The sequence below is a fragment of the Nerophis ophidion genome, linkage group LG14 (genome assembly GCF_033978795.1).
Source record: "Nerophis ophidion isolate RoL-2023_Sa linkage group LG14, RoL_Noph_v1.0, whole genome shotgun sequence".
Lineage (NCBI taxonomy): Eukaryota > Metazoa > Chordata > Actinopteri > Syngnathiformes > Syngnathidae > Nerophis > Nerophis ophidion.
Window position 1 is genome coordinate 5,746,991 of NC_084624.1, and position 25,684 is coordinate 5,772,674.

Sequence of the window (25,684 nt, forward strand, 5' to 3'; positions counted from 1 at the left end):
AACAAAAGGCCCTCACAATGGAGGTACAAAACTTGGCTATGAAAACAAAAACTTGCACTAAGGCAAAACTATAGGCATCAACTAAAACTTGCATAATGGCAGAACTATGAACAACCAAAACGATAACACTAACTGGGACTGAGACAAAGGGCATGGATCATTGGCATGGAATAATGGGTTAGTAGATCGAAGGTGATAGAGGGTGAGTTGATGGTGATGTCGCCAGGCTGACTACCTGGCAACTGTGGCTTAAATAATACTGTGGTGATTGGAAACAGGTGCGAGACATGGGGACAGGTGAAAATTAATGGGTTGGCATGGAAACAAAACAATGGGGTGAAAAAAACGGGAACTAATGGAGTCCAAAAAACAAACAAAAACATGATCAACAGGCATGATAATACTGATGTGACTATTCAAGGCGAAGGCAAAATATGGCAATACATATCGTGTATCGTGACATGGCCTAAAAAATATCGATATTAATAAAAGGCCATATCGCCCAGCCCTAGTTAGCCTACTGAAAGCCACTACTAGCGACCACGCAGTCTGATAGTTTATATATCAATGATGAAATATTAACATTGCAACACATGCCAATACGGCCTTTTTAGTTTACTAAATTGCAATTTTAAATTTCGCGCGGAAATATCATGTTAAAACGTTGCGGTACGATGAAGCGTGTGTGTGACGTCACGCATTGTAGAGGACATTTTGTTCCAGCACCGTTCCCAGCTATAAGTCGTCTTGTTTTCATCGCATAATTCCACACTATTATGGACATCTGTGTTGCTGAATCTTTTGCAATTTGTTCAATGAATAATGGAGACGTCAAAGAAGAAAGATGTAGGTGGGAAGCGGTGTATTGCGGCCGCCTTTAGCAACACAAACACAGCCGGCGTTTCATTGTTTACATTCCCGAAAGATGACGGTGAAGGTTTACTATGGAACAGAGCGGTCAAGCGAGCATGGTTGGATTGGACCACACACACAAAGTACAGTGTATTATGCAGCGATCATTTCGAAAGACCGGGTTTCGAAAAGGGTCCCTTGCAAAGGGCAGAGATGGGCATCGCCACCACCCGTCGACTGGTGCTGAAGAAAGGTGCAGGGCCGACCTTCAGGTTGTACAGATACGACCGTATAATCTCACTAAAACACTAGTGACACAATAAGCAGATAAGGGATTTTCCAGAATTATCCTAATAAATATGTCTAATAACATCTGAATCGCTCCCACTGTATAGCCTTTTTTTTTCCTAGTCCTTCACTCTCACTTTCCTCATCCACGAATCTTTCATCCTCGCTCAAATTAATGGGGAAATCGTTGCTTTCTCTGTCCGAATCGCTCTCGCGGCTGGTGGCCATGATGGTAAACAATGTTCAGATGTGAGGAGCTCCACAACCCGTGACGTCACGCGCACATCGTCTGCTACTTCCGGTACAGGCAAGGCTTTTTTATTAGCGACCAAAAGTTGCAAGCTTTATCGTGGATGTTCTTTACTAAATCCTTTCAACAAAAATACGGCAATATCGCAAAATGATCAAGTCTGACACATAGAATGGACCTGCTATCCCCGTTTAAATAAGAACATCTCGTTTCAGTAGGACTTTAATGTAGACACATGGAATCATCATACTGCTGTGATTACATGCATCAAGTGCTCATTCTGTCATGTCTATGTGATCAAGTTTTGTTTTAGTCATTTTCTGTTTTGTTTCTTGGCCACTCAGTTCCTGGTATGTTTTGTCACCATGATTACCCATTAGTTTTCACCTGTCCTCATGTCTCACACCTGTTTTCAATAATCACCACAGTGTTATTTAAGCCTGTCTGTTTCTGTTCTCCGTCCTGGCAACATCACCTCCTTCACACCCTCGAACACCTGCTATGCACCTTGTAATCCACGCCAATGATCCATGTCCCGTTCTCGTTTTGTTCCAAGTAAGTTTTCCCCTTATTCATGCCAGAGTGCAAGTGTTTTGTTTCGTGTTTATAGTTAATTGCCTTTGATCTAGTCTTTTGTTTCATAGCCAAGTTTTTGTTTGTTGGTGTTTTTAGTTATAGTGTTAATAAAATATATGTCTCTACCTTCACGCCGTTTCCACTCCATTCGCTTTGCACCCCGGGAAAACAATCCACGCTCAATTCCTAGTCGTGACACATTCGAGGCTAAAAGTTGCGAACTTTATCGTGGATGTTATCTACTAAATCCTTTCAGCAAAAATATGGCAATATCGCGAAATGATCAAGTATGACACATAGAATGGACCTGCTATCCCCGTTTAAATAAGAAAATCTAATTTCAGTAGGCCTTTGATGTAGACACATGGAATCATCATACTGCTGTGATTACATGCATCAAGTGTTCATTCTGTCATGTCTATGTGATCAAGTTTTGTTTTAGTCATTTTCTGTTTTGGCCACTCAGTTCCTGGTATGTTTTGTCACCATGACTACCCATTAATTTTCAGCTGTCCTCATGTCTCACACCTGTTTTCAATAATCACCACAGTGTTATTCAAGCCTGTCTGTTTCTGTTCTCCGTCCTGGCAACATCACCTCCTTCACACCCTCGATCACCTGCTATGCACCTTGTATTCCACGCCAATGATCCATGTCCCGTTCTCGTTTTGTTCCAAGTAAGTTTTCCCCTTATTCATGCCAGAGTGCAAGTGTTTTGTTTCGTGTTTATAGTTAATTGCCTTTGATCTAGTCTTTTGTTTCATAGCCAAGTTTTTGTTTGTTGGTGTTTTTAGTTATAGTGTTAATAAAATATATGTCTCTACCTTCACGCCGTTTCCACTCCATTCGCTTTGCACCTCGGGAAAACAATCCACGCTCAATTCCTAATCGTGACACATTCAAGGCTAAAAGTTGCGAACTTTATCGTGGATGTTCTCTACTAAATCCTTTCAGCAAAAATATGGCAATATCGCAAAACGATCAAGTATGACACATAGAATGGACCTGCTATCCCCGTTTAAATACGAAAATCTCATTTCAGTAGGCCTTTAATGTAGACACATGGAATCATCATACTGCTGTGATTACATGCATCAAGTGTTCATTCTGTCATGTCTATGTGATCAAGTTTTGTTTTAGTCATTTTCTGTTTTGTTTTTTGGCCACTTAGTTCCTGGTATGTTTTGTCACCATGACTACCCATTAGTTTTCACCTGTCCTCATGTCTCACACCTGTTTTCAATAATCACCACAGTGTTATTTAAGCCTGTCTGTTTCTGTTCTCCGTCCTGGCAACATCACCTCCTTCACACCCTCGATCACCTGCTATGCACCTTGTAATCCACGCCAATGATCCATGTCCCGTTCTCGTTTTGTTCCAAGTAAGTTTTCCCCTTATTCATGCCAGAGTGCAAGTGTTTTGTTTCGTGTTTATAGTTAATTGCCTTTGATCTAGTCTTTTGTTTCTTAGCCAAGTTTTTGTTTGTTGGTGTTTTTAGTTATAATGTTAATAAAATAAATGTCTCTACCTTCACGCCGTTTCCACTCCATTCGCTTTGCCCCTCGGGAAAACAATCCACGCTCAATTCCTAGTCGTGACACATTTGAGGCTAAAAGTTGCGAACTTTATCGTGGATGTTCTCTACTAAATCCTTTCAGCAAAAATATGGCAATATCGCGAAATGATCAAGTATGACACACAGAATGGACCTGCTATCCGCGTTTAAATAAGAACATCTCATTTCAGTAGGAATTTTAGGTTAGGGTTGTATAATAAAGCCTTGCCGAACAAGGCATTAATAAGTACTTAATAATGACTAATTAAGAGCCTATGTGTTACTAAGCGACTAATTAATGGTGATTATGTTCCCCATACTAAACTGTTACCATAAATACTGCTGTCAGACGTCACTTAAGGACGGCACTTAGCATTTTGAGACTTCTTCAAATTTTTCCTGGAGTATTTCAAATCATCCATCTGCAATCAGTCTACAACAGGGGTGCCCACACTTTTTCTGCAGGCGAGCTACTTTTCAATTGACCAACTCGAGGGGATCTACCTCATTTATATATATCATTTATATTTATTTATTTATGAAAGAGACATTTTTGTAAAAAAGTTAAATGTGTTTAATGATAATACAAGCATGTGTAACACATATAGATGTCTTTCTTTCACGAAGACAAGAATATAAGTTGGTGTATTACCTGATTCTGATGACTTGCATTGATTGGAATCAGACAGTAATGATGATAACGCCCACATTTTCAAATGGAGGAAGAAAAAAGTTGTCTTTTCTGTACAATACCACATGAAAGTGGTTGGTTTTTGGCATCTAATTCATCCAGCTTCCATACACTTTACAAGAAAAACATTGGCGGCAAATTCCGTAGCTTGCTTGATTGATATTCACGGCACCTGAGGGTCTTGTGAGATGACGCTGGCTGCTGCCAGTTCATTATTATGAAAAAATGACAGAGAGGAAGGCGAGAAACACTTTTTATTTCAACAGACTTTCGCGCCGTCCCTTCCGTCAAAACTCTAAAGGCCGACTGCACATTTCCTATCTTCGCAATAAAAGCCCTGCTTCATGCTGCCTGCGCTAACAAAATTAGAGTCTCGGAAAGCTGGCGTGCACGAGGGATGTGCACGCCAGCTTTCTGAGGGATCGCTTGTGCACGCCAGTTTTCCCAGACTCTGTATTTAGTTAGCGCAGGCAGCATGAAGCAGGGCTTTTATTGTGAAGATAGGAAATGTGCAGTCGGCCTTTAGAGTTTTGACGGAGAGTCTGTTGAAATAAAAAGTGTTTCTCGCCTTCCTCTCGGTCATATTTTCATAATAATGATCTTGCAGCAGCCAGCGTCATCTCACAAGACCCTCCGGTACCGTGAATGTCATTTAAGTGACGTCTTGGTGAAGATTGATGATCACTCATTTTTAGGTCTATTTTTTTTAAAAGCCTGGCTGGAGATCGACTGACACACCCCCCGCGGTCGACTGGTAGCTCGCGATCGACGTAATGGGCACCCCTGCTCTACAAAGTCTCGCCACTCGCAACCGCAATGGGCGAATCTACGCTCCTGCAGCATTCATTAGCATCTTAATAAAAGTGTCTGAGAAGCAAAGTTACAGAAGAATGTCGACACCTCAACGCCTGCTTTGTACTATCATCAATCCTCCAACACGGGGGGGGGGGGGAGAAAAAAATGATGCATATTTAAATTAATTCTGCTCCGGCTCCCACAAAAGGAAGCTGCCATCCGTCAGGACACCTTGCGGAACAAAACTCTATTAAATCGGACTCAGTTGGGAACCAGAAAGGAATGAGTGAAGAGCTAAATGATTGCTTCCAATTAAGTTGTTTATCTCGCAAGGGTAACGTCTCTGCCGTCTCTGCTTGGTCCGAGCGCACACGTCCATCAGGAGGAACTGACTCACTCGGCGATGAGGAGCTGGCGTCGGCATATGGCACTTCAAGAACAAAAAAAATGAGTAATGCTGAACAGAATGGACCGGGAAAAAAAATACACATATTTTAATATTTCGGAGTAGGGAGCAATGGTACTGGGGCTAGGCGTCATGGTTTGGTACAATCATGTGATCCATATCTTATTTATAACAACAACAAAAGAGAAAGTGTATTGGTATAATTAGCAGCAGCCAACAGAAGGAGCGGTTAGAACTAGAGATGTCCGATAATGGCTTTTTTGCCGATACAGTCCAACTCTTAAAGGGGAACATTATCACAATTTCAAAAGGGTTAAAAACAATAAAAAACAGTTCCCAGTGGCTTGTTGTATTTTTTGAAGTTTTTTTTCAAAATTTTACCGGTCTCGGAATATCCCTAAATAAAGCTTTAAAGTGCCTTACTTTCGCTATCTTCGAAATCACTATCCATTTCCCTGTGACGTCACACAGTGCTGCCAATGTAAACAAACAATGGGAATACCACAGCAAGATATAGCGACATTAGCTCGGATTCAAACTCGGATTTCAGCGACTTAAGCGATTCAACAGATTACGCATGTATTGAAACAGATGGTTGGATTATGAAAGTATTGAAGAAGAAACTGAAGCTATTGAGCGGATAGCTATTGACGCTATTCATAGCCATAGCATGGCCGAAATAGCTGCGTTAGCATCGCCGGTAAAATGTGCGGACCAAACGATCAGGACTTTCGCATCTTTTGACACTGGAGCAACTTAAATCGTCGATTGGTAAGTGTTTGTTTCGCATTAAATGTGGGTGGAAGGAAACGTAATATAGTTGCAAATGCATCTGCAGGTTATCCATACATCTCTGTGCCATGTCTGCTTTAGCACCGCTGGTAAATAGAATGTTAGCATCGATTAGCGTAGCATGTTAGCATCGATTAGCTGGCAGTCAACATCAACAAAACTCACCTTTGTGATTTCGTTGACTATCGTTGCAAATGCATCTACAGGTTATCCATACATCTCTGTGCCATGTCTGCTTTAGCATCGCCGGTCAAATGTGGAGACACTCTGGCACATTCAATGGGGGTCTGGCGGCAGACACTTTGGCATCTTCGGGCCAGTGTTGCAACTTGAATCCCTCCCTGTTAGTGTTGTTACACCCTCCGACAACACACCGACGAGGCATGATGTCTCCAAGGTTCCAAAAAATAGTCAAAAAAACGGAAAATAACAGAGCTGAGACCCGGTGTTTGTAATGTGTTGAAAATGAAAATGGTGGCTGTGTTACCTCGGCGACGTCACATTCTGACGTCATCGCTTCCAGCGCGATAAACAGAAAGGCGTTTAATTCGCCAAAATTCACCCATTTAGATTTCGGAAATCGGTTAAAAAAATATATGGTCTTTTTCCTGCAACATCAAGGTATATATTGACGCTTGCATAGGTCTGGTGATAATGTTCCCCTTTAATTACCGATTCCGATATCAACCGATACCGATATATACTAGGGGTGTAACGGTACGTGTATTTGTATTGAACCGTTTCGGTACGGGGGTTTCAGTTCGGTTCGGAGGTGTACCGAACGAGTTTCCACACGGGCTTATTAGGTAGCGCACCGCAAACCAGAGCTGGAAGCCCCTCCTGCCTCGTTAACATCTCCCGTTTCAAAACACTTTGGCTGCGCAGTGCGATGCAACAATGGAGGACGGAGGTTTGCCGACATTGTTGCGCTTCAGCCAACACGTCAAACATGATAACTCCTTTGAAGCGTCACCACCGCATTCAAGTCCGGCAGGGCTGAAGCAATAACAAATGTTTTTTATAGCAGCAGATTTAAGACCATCCATTCATCCATTTTCTACCGCAGGGGGTTGCTGTATTGCATTAAAAACTAGATTTTGACCCACTTCTATGGTGGAAGAACAAAAAGCCCATATATCCTCTTACTGCCAAGTTAGCTAGGCTAACCAAAGTGCACTTGTAGTTTGTTTTAAAATGTCTGTTTTAATGTAGACACACAGAATCATCATACCGGTGTGATTATATGCATCAAGCGTTAATTCTAAGCTAAGGCACAATAACGAGATATATATCATGGCCTAAAAATATCATGATATTAAAAAAAGGCCATATCGCCTAGCCCTAGTTGCAATATTATGCAAATCCAACTATTCTTACCCTTTGGTAACTGCTGACGTGTATTTGGTACCCCAATAAGTCCTGAAAATGTGCGTGTGACAGGGAGTAGTCGCTGTTGGAAGTGGAGCCACCGAAATAAGACCGGCCATAAAACGTTACCTCTTGCAGAGACGCTCAGAAAGCGGCTTGAAGATCTTCTGTAAAACATAATCTATGCAACATTTTGACCAAAAAAAAAAAAACACCATTACAAGGTATGCAGACCACAAGCGCATAAATAATTAGCATGTGCTAATTATTTTAAAACCTCTTCTCACTCCGGCGCTTACCAAAAGGCATGCGGTAAATTTAGGCCTGCGCTTTTAAATTTCAGTGTGATGTAAGAATACCATCATGAAAAGCACATTTAATTAAAAAAACGTTATTATGGTCATACCTTTACTTATAAATGAAGTCCATGCGCAGCTCCTTCTAATCAAAAGCATTGATAACTTGTTTATAGAAGTCTTCCTTATTTTTCTTCAGTTTTAAAAGTCTCTCTGTCTCGATGGAGATCTTCCTTTACTACCTCCTGCTTCGATTGAAAGTCCATTTTAGAAAGCTGTTTTATTTTAGATATGTAATCTTCCATGTTAAAAGTGCAAGCGAGAGGAAAAAAAATAAACGATCGCTGCTTGTTGTCACTTCTTCTGCAGCCGAGTTGTCGCAGGAAGGATCACTAGCGCCCTCTACCACCAGGAGGCTGGAGTCATTTAATGACTCATATTTGACACACGCAGCTACGGTATATTAATAAAACATAGCTGTTCTTTTTAGCATATTCAATAGCTCGGACCCTAAATCCTACTGAATAGCTCTTAATCGTCTTCCCTTTATGCGATTTAAAATTATTAAAATCAGCCTCCTCCATTTTGAAAATGATGACAGGTGAAGTGTCACACGTGACGTGACGAGTTTGACCCGGTGGAAATTCTAGACATGCGCTAATAAAAATAATATTGTGCGAAACGAGTTTGACCCGGCGTTAATCCTGAGCCGGCGGTAATGCGAAGCATGCGCTAATTATTTTGCGAAAGGAGTTTGACCCGGCAGTAATTCTAGACAGGTGCATACTATATACCCGGCGGCAATGCAAGGAAATACGGTATATACAACTTGATTCACCTGTTGTAATACTTGGCTTCAGGATATTATGATTATCAGTATTTTATCCGACCATTGTAGTTAGTGCTGTGCGATATGGATAAAAATAAGCGGCAATTTTATATCATGATAATGTGAAGTGAAGTAAATTATATTTATATAACGCTTTTTCTCTAGTGACTCAAAGCACTTCACATAGTGAAACCCAATATCTAAGTTACATTTAAAGCAATGTGTGTGGCACTGAGAGCAGGTGGGTAAAAGTGCCTTGCCCAAGGACACAACGGCAGTGACTAGGATGGCGGAAGGCGATGGCTGTTTACGACCCCCCGTCCCTTAGAAACAGCTGTTGCCATGTAATCAGGGAAAGTCCAAATAAAAGGCGTAAAATCTTTCGCCAGAGCGTGTTGGGAGACTAATAATAATATGAATGTTCTGCAATGAGGTGGCGACTTGTCCAAAGTGTACGCCGCCTTCCGCCGTATTTGAATGACTCTTACCATAATATGTTAGGTTAACATACCAGGTACGTTCTCAGTTGGTTATTTATGCCTCATATAACGTACACTTATTCAGCCTGTTGTTCACTATTCTTTATTTATTTTTAAATTTCCTTTCAAACGTCTATTTTTTGTGTTGGGTTTTATCAAATAAATTTCCCCCAAAAATGCGACTTATACTCCAGTGTGGCGTATATATGTTTTTTCCCTTCTTTATTGTGTGTTTTCAGCCGGTGGGACGTATACTCCGGAGCGACTTATAGTCCGAAAAAAACGGTAGTATCATTATTCTTCATATCGGCTCATTATTCTTCATCTGTCCGATGTTGATTGCCCACCTCTAAAAAGAAGCCAGACTCCATAAAACGTAAAAAAAAAATGATGTCGATATGTAATAAAAAATGTGGATAAATGAAAAATGCCTGGTGACTGCTCAGAATGGGAGTCAGTCTACTTCACGGTTTAAAGCCACAAAAGGCAAAAAGAGAAAGCAAAACGAGGGCAATGCTTGCCAAAATGAGGAGAAGTCTCACGGGGTGGAAGTTTGAACGTTGAAGTTTTGCCTGACGACAGAGGCCTAGGTTGTGGGGGATTAGAAAGGCTGCCGTCACCACGTTGGGGAAAAACAACAAATGAATTTGAATTATTGTTGTCTCGGCACATCCTAGTGCAGGGGGTCGGCGACCTTCAGCATACAAAGAGCCATTTTGAGCCCATTTCCCGCCAAAGTTAACCGACCTAGAGCCGCAAACTCTGTTTGAGCAAAATGACAATAACACTATTTATTAGTTTGTTACATTTAAGTAGGGGTGTAACGGTACACAAAAATTTCGGTTCGGTACGTACCTCGGTTTAGAGGTCACGGTTCTGTTCATTTTCGGTACAGTAAGAAAACAACAAAATATAAATTTTGGGGTTATTTATTTACCAAATTTGTAAACAATGGCTTTATCCTTTTAACATTGGGAACACTATCATAATTCTGCGCACGTTAATCAACATTAAACTGCCCCAAGTTGTTGCTTAGATTAAATAAAATGATAAAACTTTTATTTTACATATAAAAAGTGCAACATTAAACAGTTTCGAGTCCACTCATCATGATTAATTTATTACAGCATTTGGGAAGCCTGTAGATCAGGGGTGGGGAACCTTTTTGGCTGAGAGAGTCATAAAAGCCAAATATCTTAAAAAGTACTTCCGTGAGAGCCATATAATATTTTTTTTAAGACTGAACACAACTAAATGCGTGCATTTTTAAGTAAGACCAACATTTCTAGAGCATAATAAATCTCTTATTCTTTGTAATAACATTGTTATTCTGAAGCTAACTATGGAGGGGGCGTGGCCTGCGGGCCTGCAGCAAAAGGTGCGTAGATGGCCCACCTGGGCCTTGTTATCTAATCATTTTTAGAGTAAAATAAAATAAGTCTATTATTCTTTTTAATAACACTGTTATTCTGAAGCGAACCAACAATAAATAAAAGACTTCTTACCATTAATGTGAGTTCTTGAACAGGTGCGGTAGAAACCAGATGGATGGATTAAAATGCATGAGAATGTTTTATATTTTGAACGTTGTTTCTGACACTGTGACTACCAGCAGAAATTATTCATTACTTATCGTGTTAAGCAATGTCAGCTAAGATTTATCTGAGAGCCAGGTGCAGTCATCAAAAGAGCCACATCTGGCTCTAGAGCCATAGGTTCCCTACCCCTGCTGTAGTTGATTTTTATTATGTAAATGTCATATTTGTATCAACATGTGATAGCAGGGACCCTGCCATTCAAAACTAGAATGCTACATTACTATTAATTAATGTAACTATGGCTGAAAAAAATTGTACAATAGCAATAGGAGAGACTATTCATCCCTGAACACCATGGAGTTCATGTAGGCTTAATGATGCACTTATATTATTATATCAACTATCAGAGACAGAAACTCTTCATTTAAGATCAAGTCCTTTTTTGCGACTTCAACACAGCTCAATCAACACTGTCCGTAACACACACACACACCGCACAATGAGCTAATGTTACGCTAAAAGCTAATTAGCCTTCACCTCAAGCCAGGACTGCTAGTGAGCTGAGTTTGTTTCTAGAACGTCAACGGGCTCATAGTGATGATACTAGTAGTTGACTGGGAGGTGTTTATCATCATTTGGGGAGAGTACGCAGCGTTATGCTCACCTGCTAAACACCTTTCTGCTCGACGCTGAAGCGCTGACTACATGCGCTCTGAATACGCACTGCTGATTGGTTGTTACCGCGCTGAATACGCACTGCTGATTGGCTGTAACCAATCAGATGGTTGTGTGGGTGGAACAATGCTAGGTGCTGTGTAGGAGACAGAGGCAGAAAGGACAGCAGCTTGTTAAGACTTTAGCTTAGGCGACTACTTCATATGTTCGTGTGGAAACTCGTTCGGTACACCTCCGCACCGGACCGAAACGGTTCAATACAAATACATGTACCGTTACACCCCTACATTTATAGTATTTCTGAAATCCAACACGAGACAGAATATGACATAGCAAGTATTTTTGCTCTGATCAGCTTTCCGCAGCAGTTCCGAAACTGCTCTTTTTCGGTCATCTCCAGCTTGGGGGTATTTTTCCACAAATACTGTTTGTTTGTTCCGGAAATGTATTTCCACATTAGATTTATTTTGTTGTTTGCTATTTTCTCCCAACCTTGTCAACAGTAAACACAAATGAAACTGTCCATGTAGCATTAAATCAGGGGTGCCCATTACGTCGATCGCGAGCTACCAGTCGACCGCAGGGGGTGTGTCAGTCCATCTCCTGCCAGGCTTTAAAAAAAATAGACCTAAAAATTAGTGATCATCAATCTTCACCAAGACGTCACTTAAATGACATTCACGGTACCGGAGGGTCTTGTGAGATGACGCTGGCTGCTGCAAGATCATTATTATTAAAAAATGACAGAGAGGAAGGCGAGAAACACTTTTTATTTCAACAGACTCTCGCGCCGTACCTTCCGTCAAAACTCTAAAGGCCGACTGCACATTTCCTATCTTCACAATAAAAGCCCTGCTTCATGCTGCCTGCGCTAACTAAATACAGAGTCTCGGAAAACTGGCGTGCACAAGCGATCCCTCAGAAAGCTGGCGTGCACATCACTTGTGCACGGCAGCTTTCCGAGACTCTTATTTTGTTAGCGCAGGCAGCATGAAGCAGGGCTTTTATTGTGAAGATAGGAAATGTGCAGTCGGCCTTTAGAGTTTTGACGGAAGGGACGGCGCGAAAGTCTGTTGAAACAAAAAGTGTTTCTCGCCTTCCTCTCTGTCATTTTTTCATAATAATGAACTGGCAGCAGCCAGCGTCATCTCACAAGACCCTCGGGTGCCGTGAATGTCAATCAAGCAAGCTACGGAATTTGCCGCCAATGTTTTTCTTGTAAAGTCTATGGAAGCTGGATGAATTAGATGCCAAAAACCAACCACTTTCATGTGGTATTGTACAGAAAGGACAACTTTTTTTTCTCCTCCATTTGAAAATGTGGGCGTTATCATCATTACTGCCTGATTCCAATCAATGCAAGTCATCAGAATCAGGTAATACACCAACTTATATTCTTGTCTTTGTGAAAGAAAGACATCTATATGTGTTACACATGCTTGTATTATCATTAAACACATTTAACTTGTTTACAAAAATGTCTCTTTCATAAATAAATAAATATAAATGATATATATAAATGAGGTAGATCCCCTCGAGTTGGTCAATTGAAAAGTAGCTCGCCTGCAGAAAAAGTGTGGGCACCCCAGCATTAAATGTTTTATTTTCATCAGAGATGTTTCCCTTTTTGATTTGTCCATTGCTAATTTACTGGGGGTTCACTACTAAAAACAAAGCAATTGCTTGGCAGCAAAAGACGATGCATCAGGTGTGTTACGTACATTTCGATAGACAAAATATTGCAAGATACCAAACTCTAAAATAAAAACGGCTACATTAGAATAGACCAGGGGTGCCCACACTTTTTCTGCAGGCGAGCTACTTTTCAATTGACCAACTCAAGGGGATCTACCTCATTTATATATATCATTTATATTTATTTATTTATGAAAGAGACATTTTTGTAAACAAGTTAAATGTGTTTAATGATAATACAAGCATGTGTAACACATATAGATGTCTTTCTTTCACAAAGACAAGAATATAAGTTGGTGTATTACCTGATTCTGATGACTTGCATTGATTGGAATCAGACAGTAATGATGATAACGCCCACATTTTCAAATGGAGGAGAAAAAAAGTTGTCCTTTCTGTACAATACCACATGAAAGTGGTTGCTTTTTGGCATCTAATTCATCCAGCTTCCATACACTTTACAAGAAAAACATTGGCGGCAAATTCCGTAGCTTGCTTGATTGACATTCACGGCACCCGAGGGTCTTGTGAGATGACGCTGGCTGCTGCCAGTTCATTATTATGAAAAAATGACAGAGAGGAAGGGGAGAAACACTTTTTATTTCAGCAGACTTTCGCGCCGTCCCTTCCGTCAAAACTCTAAAGGCCGACTGCACATTTCCTATCTTCACAATAAAAGCCCTGCTTCATGCTGCCTGCGCTAACAAAATAAGAGTCTGGGAAAGGTGGCGTGCACAAGTGATGTGCACGCCAGCTTTCTGAGGGATCGCTTGTGCACGCCAGTTTTCCGAGACTCTGTATTTAGTTAGCGCAGGCAGCATGAAGCAGGGCTTTTATTGTGAAGATAGGAAATGTGCAGTCGGCCTTTAGAGTTTTGACGGAAGGTACGGCGCGAGAGTCTGTTGAAATAAAAAGTGTTTCTCGCCTTCCTCTCGGTCATATTTTCATAATAATGATCTTGCAGCAGCCAGCGTCATCTCACAAGACCCTCCGGTACCGTGAATGTCATTTAAGTGACGTCTTGGTGAAGATTGATGATCACTAAATTTTAGGTCTATTTTTTTTTAAAAGCCCGGCTGGAGATCGACTGACACACCCCCCGCGGTCGACTGGTAGCTCGCGATCGACGTAATGGGCACCCGTGGAATAGACTAACTAAATAAATAAAAATTAAATAGCCATTATTTATTTACATGTTTTAAAAGCCAAAGGGAGCCAGGCTGGTGGCATGTAAGAGCCGTGGGTTGCAGACCCCTGTCCTAGGGCATTGGGAGACAAACATGGAGGGTGGACCGTGAGGAAGGATTTACAAACACACATTCGACTCCGGCTAACCACTCCCCAGAATCAGCCTGTATTTACCCAAGGATCCCAAATAGCTGTCAAGGATATGCCTGTAATATGATTCTTTGATTTTGGACCTACAGCCTGTCCTCATTCATTTCTGCTAACGAGGTGAAATTACAACTGAAAACTATTGACAAGTTGACTTCAGGTCTCTCCCTGGCAATTAGGCTATTTCCAACTATCCATCCATCCATTCTCTACCGTTATTCCCTTCAGGGTCGCGGGGAGCGCTGGAGCCTATCTCAGCTACAATCGGGCTGAAGGCGGGTACACCCTGGACAAGTCGCCACCTCATCGCAGGGCCAACACAGATAAACAGACAACATTCACACTCACTTTCACAAACTAGGGACCCTTTGGTGTTGCCAATCAACCTATCCCCAGGTGCTTGTCTTTGGACGTGGGAGGGGCCTATCCCCAGGTGCATGTCTTTGGAAGTGGGAGGAAGCCGGAGTACCCGGAGGGAACCCACGCAGTCACGGGGGAGAACATGCAAATTCCACACAGAAAGATCCCGAGCCCGGGATTGAACCCAGGACTACTCAGGACCTCTGTATTGTGAGGCAGACGGGTAAAATACGATCCGTTTTTCATTTCAAAAGTATTCATCCATCCATTTTTTACCGCTTGTCTCTTTAGGGGTCGAGCCGGGTGCTGGAGCCTATCCCAGCTGCACACGGGTGGAAGGCGGGGTACAACCTGGGCCATACTTGCCAAACTTGAGACCTCCGAATTCGGGAGATTTGGCGGGGTTTGGTGGTAGCAGGGGTGTATATTGTAGCGTCCCGGAAGAGTTAGTGCTACAAGGGATTCTGGGTATTTGTTCTGTTCCGTTGATGTTGTGTTACGGTGCGGATGTTCTCCCGAAATGTGTTTTGTCATTCTTGTTTGGTGTGGGTTCACAGTGTGGCGTATATTTGCAACAGTGTTAAAGTTGTTTACACGGCCAAGAATGAAAAACACATCAACATCAACACAACAGAACTAATACCCAGAACCCCTTGCAGCACTAACTCTTCTGGGCCGCTACCACCAAACCCCGCCCACCTCAACCCCGCCAAATCTCCCGAATTCGGAGGTCTGTGTTGGCCCTGTGATGAGGTGGCGACTTGTCCAGGGTGTACCCCGCCTTCCGCCCGATTGTAGCTGAGATAGGCGCCAGCGCCCCCCGCGACCCCAAAAAGGGAGTAAGCGGTAGAAAATGGATGGAAATGGATGTAATTCCTGTTCCACACAAGCAGATATTAGCTAAACTGATCAACAGGCAAAATAGAAACTCTGCACCGAAATGACGGTGTTTTGTCGAATTTAACAGCTTCCTCGAAAAAAAAGTAACCAGTTGCGTAACTTGATAGCGGGGTCATCACATTGACAAGAATGAAAACAGAAAAAAAAATGGTCTCTGCGGCGGCGCTATTCCGCAGCCGTTACGCATCCAGTAGAAATCCGGGCTGAGGTGATGCATACATTTTTTAAAAACTTCCACCTTGGATTTTCTCAGAGATCAAACCGAGCCTCACCAGGTGTGTGTGTGTGTGTGTGTGGGAGAGGGGGGCGCTGGCGGTGCCGGTTGCGGGTGGAAGACGGGCGGGGAGACAAATTGACCAACACTACCTGCGTGATCTGATTAGCACATGAGCTGTTAGCACGTACGCTACATAGCAAACACTCTCTCCACCTAATCCGTCACCTCGCTGAGGAAAAGTGAAACACATCCAATTGATTTCTTCCTGGTTTGCATATTTAAACACGCACACACACACACACACACACGCACGCTTGTGCAATTAGTGAAGTGAAGTGAAGTGAATTATATTTATATAGCGCTTTTCTCTAGTGACTCAAAGCGCTTTTACATAGTGAAACTCAATATCTAAGTTACAATTAGGAGGGCGTTTATCGATGGTTTATCGATGGTTCCTGCACCGGCGGGACCCCTGCTGTGAAGCCCACTCCAATAAATCTCACAGTCCTCCACTTGCCAGCGGGCGAGTGCTCAAGCTCACATAAAAAGGACTGTGGATAGTCTTTGCTCGGGGGACGGGGGGGGTTGGGTGTCTCTTTCTCACCTCGCCCCCACTAAAGTGGGAGATGAGGCACATTTATTGACCTACGTGTTGCAAAAAGTGGCTGAAAAATGTTTTGTAAAATGATATGACTGATTTAGAAGGACACAAAGTTCCCAACAGTGCATCTTCTCCATCAGCTGCTGTTGAACTGCATGTGTGTGCCACACTGCCCCCAGCAGGACGGATGCGGGAGCGCACCGGTAGCTTGGCGTCAAATCAGTCTGTCAACTTCCAATTCCAGCTGGGAAAAAAAAAAAAAAAACCAAAACAGTCCATAATATCGGCTGGGAGATGTTTTAAAAGCAGTCGGATCGATGTCATCGTACATCCATTAGTGCTCATCAGCTGGAAAAGTGACTAATGTGCTCTAATGCCAATATGAGCCCTGCAGGGACTCCCCCACCCCCCCAGTCTGGCAATGCACTATGTCACTGTACATGATTTTCAACCAAAAATCAATATTATCTCAATGTTATTAATCAGAGTGGTGCTCGTGTTTGAGTGAGGCTTGCAGACTGACAGGATTAATCATCTAAATTAGTCAGAAACACCTCAAAATACACATGAATTTCTCTTGAGCAACGCTGCCCGACCACTAGTGCAGTCCGGATCTCGCTAATAAATAAATAAATAAATAAAAAAGCAATATATCACATAAAACTATTACACAAAATGACCATTGACTGCCCATCGGTGCAAGAGTTCCAAAGAGAAGATGACAACAGCGTGTTTTTATCCTCCATTTTGCTGCCCAATCTTGTGCCGGTGCCGAAAATCCAGTCATCGGATGGAAGCCACAAAATGGAAATGGGATATATTGTGAATAAAATGAGAACAGGAAGTGAACAAAAGTTTTAGCAACCGCCATGTTAAGGAAACGGGGTAGGATTAAATAAGCTCTGCTTCTTCCGACTCCTTTTCAAACATCTTGAATAGAGAAACTGGAAATTGTGATGTTTTATGTTGTATGCATGCATGTTCCAAATAAACTCAAACTCAACCAAACATCTTTAAAATGACGGAACAAGTATATTTGAGTAACTGCTCCCACAATTTAGGTTGAATTTTGCTTGCCTGTTTCCTAATTATGCTCATTATTTTAGCAGCCAAGAGAGCCAACATTGACTCAAGGGTTACTGTTACATTCAAAAAAAGAAAATGACAATGAAAGCCTGTTTTTCAGTATATATGTATATGTATATATATATATGTATATATATATATACACACACACACACACACACACACAAATGTACTTTCAATTCCACTATTAAGTAAAGAAAATCTCATATATACATACACACATACATACACACATATATACACACATATGTATACACATGCATACACTTATATACACACATACATATATATACATATATAGACACATACAAATATATATATATATACACATATATACATATATACACATATATAGACATACAAATATATATATACATATACACACACACACACACATACATATATATATATATATATATATATATACACACACACACATTTACACACATATATATACACACATACACATATATATATATATATATATATATATATATATATATATATATATATATATATATATATATATATATATACATACACGTACACACATTTACACACATATATACACACATACACACACGTATATATATATATATATATATACACACACACACACACACACACAAATGTACTTTCAATTCCACTATTAAGTAAAGAAAATCTCATATATACATACACACATACATACACACATATATACACACATGTGTATGCACATGCATACACTTATATACACACATACATATATAGACACATACAAATATATATATACACATATATACATATATACACATATATAGACACATACAAATATATATATACATATACACACACACACGCACGCACACACACACACACACATATATATGTATATATATATATATATATATATATATATATATATATATACATACACACACACACACACACACATTTACACACATATATATATACACACATACACACAAATGTACTTTCAATTCCACTATTAAGTAAAGAAAATCTCATATATACATACACACATATGTATACACATACATACACTTATATACACACATATATAACATATATAGACATATATAAATATATATATACATATATATATACATATATACACATATATAGACACATACAAATATATATATACATATATACTGTATATATACACACAGATATATACATATATATAAACACACACACATTTACACACATATATATACACACATACATATATATATATATATATATATATATATATATATATATATATATATACACACACACATGTATACACACACACATATATATATACACATACATATATACACACATATATATATGTGTATATATATATATATATATATATACACACATACACATATAAATATATATATATACACACATGTATACACACACACATATATATATACACATACATATATACACACATATATATGTGTATATATATATATATATACACACATACACATATAAATATATGTGTGTGTTTGCGTATATATATATATACGCACACACACATTTACACACATATATATATATACACACATGTATATATACACACACACGCACATATACATATAAATATATATATATGTATATATATACACACACATACACTTATATATGTGTGTGTGTGTATATATATATATATATTAATTCCACATAATAACTTCCCAAAAAAGTCCTGCGATGAGGTGACGACTTGTCCAAGGTTTACACCGCCTTCTGCCCGATTGCAGCTGAGATAGGCGCCAGCGCCCCCCGCGTCCCCAAAAGGGAATAAGCGGTAAAAAATGGATGGAAATTCCCCCCAAAAAATCTAATTTTTGTATTTGTGTTTAAATTTTAACCAAAAATACAAACCTTTTTAAAGGTTAAAAACGTTTGTATATTGAGTTTTCCATGATGTGTTTCCCTGGACCAAAGACCGCCGCTTGCATGGGTCCACTGTTCTAAAACATAATTTTACCAAATAGATCAAACATTTCGTCTTCCTTTTTACATACACGACAAAGCGTAAAATGGTCAAATTGTTATAAAATTATTTTTAGGGGTGCTTTGCTCTCAGTGCAGATAAATTGTGTTATTGAGCAGGTGACAGACAGACACGGGAATCCCTTCAGGTTAATCACATTAGACAGCAACTTATCAAGATAAAGTTAGACACAAACATTTTTGAACTCCTTCAACTTGTCAATACACCCCAGGTGTCAGGTGCACCGGGGACAAGGAAGAAGAAAAAACGCAAAAAAATAAAAAAGTAATGTTGCCATTGAAATTCAAACGAGTAGTTTTGGTTTTTCCCACAGCCGCGAACGTCTCAGGTGCGTTCACTTACCTTTAAAAACTTCTCCTCCGGCGGAAAGCAATAGCGTGATGGCGGAGAACCAACACCCGACAACTTTATCCATGTCGACGGCGTCGTGGCGGCTTCTTCGCTCAACTCTTCCGCTCAACTTGGTCGGTGCGGTCACTCTGGACTCGAACCCGCGGAAAAAAAAGAAAAAGCCTCCGTGGCTGTTGTCCTTGTGTGTTTTTTGGTGGGGGGCGGAAGAGGGGTTTCCGCGGGCTTGGAAGCTGCTCCTCCTCGGTCTCCGGCTGGCGTTCACACTGGCAGGAGGACCGCGAGTGAGTCCTGGATGTGCGCGGATGGAGTGGCGCCGGAGAGAAGCAGCGGCTGTGTGCTCGCCGTGTGGCCGGGAGAGGGCGTCTTTGAGCGGGAGAGGGCAGAGAGATGAGTAGCCCTCCCTCCCCGCAACTATCCAGCCAGGTAACGGCAGTTTTTTTTTTTTTTTTATTGTCTAACATTTTCTTTCCGAAGCAAATACAGAAAAATACAGTTTAACTTTATTTAATTTGTAATGGAAACCCATACCTGTAGAAATAATTAAAACAAAACAGGTGCGCTGTGTGACGTCACACTGAATAACACCGGTGAAAAACACTTTAAAGTACACAGGCTGAAGTTTATGTACTATTTGATTAAAATATCTTAATTCAATATTTTTAGCTAAAACGCCAACATTCTTACTCTTGGGTGACAATTCAAAGAATCAGAATCAGAAATACTTTAAAAGCCTGCCGAAATGAGATTTCTAGAAGCATTTAAGTCTCACCTTAAAACTCATTTGTATACTCTAGCCTTTAAATAGACTCCCTTTTTAGACCAGTTGATCTGCCGTTTCTTTTCTTTTTCTTCTATGTCCCACTCTCCCTTGTGGAGGGGGTCCGGTCCGATCCGGTGGCCATGTACTGCTTGCCCGTGTATCGGCTGGGGACATCTCTGCGCTGCTGATCCGCCTCCGCTTGGGATGGTTTCCTGCTGGCTCCGCTGTGAACGGGACTCTCGCTGCTGTGTTGGATCCGCTTTGGACTGGACTCTCGCGACTGTGTTGGATCCATTATGGATTGAACTTTCACAGTATCATGTTGGACCCGCTCGACATCCATTGCTTTCCTCCTCTCCAAGGTTCTCATAGTCATCATTGTCACCGACGTCCCACTGGGTGTGAGTTTTCCTTGCCCTTATGTGGGCCTACCGAGGATGTTGTAGTGGTTTGTGCAGCCCTTTGAGACACTAGTGATTTAGGGCTATATAAGTAAACATTGATTGATTGATTGATTGATATTTAAACGGGGATAGCAGGTGTGTCATACTGGATCATTTCGCGATATTGCCATATTTTTGCTGAAAGGATTTAGTAGAGAACATCGACGATAAAGTTCGCAACTTTTGGTCGCTAATAAAAAAAGCCTTGCCTGTACCGGAAGTAGCAGACGATGTGCGCGTGACGTCACGGGTTGTGGAGCTCCTCACATCTGAACATTGTTTACAATCATGGCCACCAGCAGCTAGAGCGATTCGGACCGAGAAAGCGACGATTTCCCCATTAATTTGAGCGAGGATGAAAGATTCGTGGATGAAGAAAGTTAATAGTGAAGCACTAGAACAAAAAAAAGGCGAGGGCAGTGAGAGCGATTCAGATGTTATTAGACACATTTACTAGGATAATTCTGGAAAATCCCTTATCTGCTTATTGTGTTATTAGTGTTGTAGTGAGATTATACTGTCGTACCTGAAAGTCGGAGGGGTGTGGTGACCGCCAGTGTCTCTGAGGGAAGCCACGTTTCTGGACGAGGCGAAGCGAAGGCAGCCGGTCGGGCCGGGCTGAGCTTTTTTTCCCCCCTCCTCCACGGTGGAAGCATTCCACGTTCGGAGGAGGCAAGACAGTCCACAGCCGCCTCTTTGACAGGTGCACGAGGAACGACGCAAGCTCCGCTCATGTCTACGGTAAGAGCCGACTTATTACCACAATTTTCTCACCGAAACCTGCCGGTTGACATGTGGTCGGGAACCATGTTCGCTTGTTTGCGCTGTTCCATAGTAAAGCTTCACCTTCGGGAATGTAAACAAGGAAACACCGGCTGTGTTTGTGTTGCTAAAGGCAGCCGCAATACACCGCTTCCCACCTACATCTTTCTTCTTTGACGTCTCCATTATTAATTGAACAAATTGCAAAAGATTCAGCAGCACAGATGTCCGGAATACTGTGCAATTATGCGATTAAAGCAGACTATTTATAGCTGGGATGGGGCTGGAAAAAAATGTCCGCTATAACCCGAGACGTCAAATGCACGCCGTCATCATACCGACGTTTTCAACAGGATACTTCGCGCGAAATTTGAAATTGCAATTTAGTAAACTAAAAAGGCCGTATTGGCATGTGTTGCAATGTTAATATTTCATCATTGATATATAAACTATCAGACTGCGTGGTCGATAGTAATTCGTTTTTAGTAGGCTTTTAAATTTTGATTTTCAGCACAATCCCATTCAAGAGCGGGGGGGGGGATAATATCAGGATAATGCTAGTTGATTCTAGTTGTTTCAAAATTTTGACAGCGACAAGCAAACAAACTCATTCTCAACGCAATGTAGCATTGTAGCTTGTGGCTAACGTCCCTCCACTGTGCAAAGCTGCTTCTAAGTTAGCAATCCTCGCCCTTCATAGCGACAAATAAGCTTCCAATTTGTCTTGATACAATACGTAACGACTTCTGTTCTGGGTTTTGTTTTTGCTAGCTTCCAGGCTAAGTTCCTTTTTGTTTTCTAGCTCCCATACTAGCTCCTTTAGTTTGTAATCTGCCTCATGCACGCTTTGTGTTTGTACCCTTTGTTTGGTTTTGTTCTAATATTTTATATTAAAACCATGTTTCCTTATTCCATGCCTGCCTCCATCCCTGCATCTTGGGGTTCGTCAACAACACACTTTGACAGAAGTCGTTACGTGTTGTATCAAGACAAATTGGAAGCAGGGAACAAAAAACAGTAAGCTAAAACCATCTAACAAAATATAGCTTACCGCTACGCTGCAAAGATATGACACGACAGGAGCGACAATACCATACACGAGTGCGACAACGACATGACAATAATCCAGCCGTGACTGGATGGGAAGACAGGTCTAAATAGGAGCGGACTGATTGACACCAGGTGTGGCCAGGTGCCAATCAGCCGCAGCTGAGGGGGAACACAGCACTCAGGGAGGAAGACAGGAAACCAACAAAATAAGAGTGCTGACAGGAAATTCTAAACGCACAGACTGACAAATACGTGATTATTACATTTTTAACACAAGTGTAAATATGACTGTTTTACAACAGCAAGTAAATTAAAGCAAGTAGATTAATAATAGTTTTGAGAAAATACAACTGGAAATTACGTGATAGACGTGAGCAGCTAAATTAAGAGCCTTAGTAACATGTTTTAAAATGGGATTCTTTACTCAATTACATTCCAGATAATATATAATCTTGCACCAATTATATCGTAATATACACTATATTGTTATTGCAGGAGGCTGCAATATATATCGTAATATAGATTTTAGGCCGTGTTGCCCATCCCTTATTTAAACCTACAATAATTCCACTTCCAACTTGAGAAATCATGTTGCAGGTAAATTGTATATGTTTTTTTTTTAAGTTTAATTTGTGCATATGCTAACATTAGCCCTGTTATAGCATCATAAGGGACTGTAAAATGTGTATATTGTAAGGACTGTTTGGCATCATGGTGCCGGGTTCGATTCCCTCGAGGATGCGTTGACATGAACACAACAAAGGTAAGATCTTAAAATATTTAACAAAAAGAGAGCTCTGAACAGAAATACTGGCGCTAATAAAAAGGCAAACCAAAAACGCTAGTATGAAAACTAGGAAATACAAACAGAAAACTAAACTTAGCATGAAAGCACAAAAATGTAAAAACAAAAACAATTAGCATGTGAGCTAAGAAAAGGCAGGCGGCTTAGCATATGAGCTAGCGAGAATAAACGTCGAAAAAGTAGCAGTCGTCACTTGTTGAATGAGAGCAAATTATGAACCCAGACCGAATGAACAGAAAAGGCTGGCTTAAATAGGAGGGTGATAATTAGTAGCAGGTGTGTGGGGCGAGACTAGCAGGTGGGCTGATGAGTGACCATGGTGACAAAGCAAACAGGAAATAAGGTGTCGGAGAAATATACAAAATGGAAAAATAAAAAGTGTAGATCTGAGCAGCGGATCGCAACATATATTATGTTGTACACGCTGCCATAGTTTCTATGCGTCTCCCACAAGCACAAACACAAACTACAGTTGTAGTGCAAGTACCATTAAAAAAAAAAAAAATGCAATTTAAAGTGCATGGCAGTCACAATACCCAGCAGGGATAAACGTGCAAGAACAGCCAAGCTTTCCTAAAACCAAAAGCACACAAACACTACAAAACACAACAGATTCAAAAGAAAATCCCCCTCCCAAAAATTGCTCCAAATGCCAAAAACACACAGAAATTACCAAAACAACTGCGTGGGAGAAATGCTGCAAGTTTGGGAAGTTAGCCAGGAATGAGGAAAAAATCGTCAAAATGAAAAGGCAAACTTTTCTCTGTTAAACATTTAAATTTACGTAAAAAAAAAAAGTAATACTGTTCAATGTTTATTTATATAGCCCCAAATCACAAATGTCTCCAAGGACTGCACAAATCATTACGACTACAACATCCTCGGAAGAACCCACAAAAGGGCAAGGAAAACTCACACCCAGTGGGCAGAGAGAATTCACATCCAGTGGGACGCCAGTGACAATGCTGACTATGAGAAACCTTGGAGAGGACCTCAGATGTGGGCAACCCCCCCTCTCTAGGGGACCGAAAGCAATGGATGTCGAGCGGGTCTAACATGATACTGTGAAAGTTCAATCCATAGTGGCTCCAACACAGCCGCGAGAGTTCAGTTCAAGCGGATCCAAGACAGCAGCGAGAGTCCCGTCCACAGGAAACCCTCTCAAGCGGATCAGCAGCGTAGAGATGTCCCCAACCGATACAGGCGAGCGGTCCATCCTGGGTCTCGACTCTGGACAGCCAGTACTTCATCCATGGTCATCGGACCGGACCCCCTCCACAAGGGAGGGGGGGACATAGGAGAAAGAAAAGAAGCGGCAGATCAACTGGTCTAAAAAGGATGTCTATTTAAAGGCTAGAGTATACAGATGAGTTTTAAGGTGAGACTTAAATGCTTCTACTGAGGTAGCATCTCGAACTGTTACCGGGAGGGCATTCCAGAGTACTGGAGCCCGAACGGAAAACGCTCTATAGCCCGCAGACTTTTTTTTTTTTTTTTAACTGTTAAATGATATGTTAAGTATTTTTAAAGAAGGATATTTATCAGGGGCAGCACGGTTGTTAGTGCATGTGCCGCACTATACAAAGGTCCTGGGCAACGTTCGCACCTGTGCAATTGCGCACTGCCCACGGCAATTCTATGCCGCGCACAAAATCCAATAAAAAAATAAGCAATTTTCAAAGTAACTGACTACAAGAGGCCACAGAGACAACAGTTTTCGTTATCACTGTTCAATTATTGTAACGTCTGTCGAGACCCTTTAAGGAGGACAAGAATTCCATCGATCACTTTATTGAGCAAAACTCTTTATAAACACTAAACAATTTCCATCTAGCAAAGCTGGTCATTTTCTGCCGTGCAAAGCAGACCAAAAACCAACTTTGCCATCTGCCATATCGACAGCAGCCG

General features: G+C 41.1%; 1 protein-coding gene across 1 annotated transcript in view; it reads right to left on the minus strand.

Moving 5' to 3' along the window:
* Nucleotides 1–20,328, minus strand: part of LOC133568022 (receptor-type tyrosine-protein phosphatase mu-like) — a 610,514-nt gene extending 590,186 nt beyond the window's left edge. The window contains exon 1 of the mRNA XM_061919713.1: nucleotides 19,948–20,328. Within this exon, the coding sequence (XP_061775697.1) occupies nucleotides 19,948–20,020 (73 nt within the window). The 5' untranslated portion in view covers nucleotides 20,021–20,328. The remainder of the gene's footprint in view (nucleotides 1–19,947) is intronic.
* Nucleotides 20,329–25,684: the final 5,356 nt, after the last annotated feature.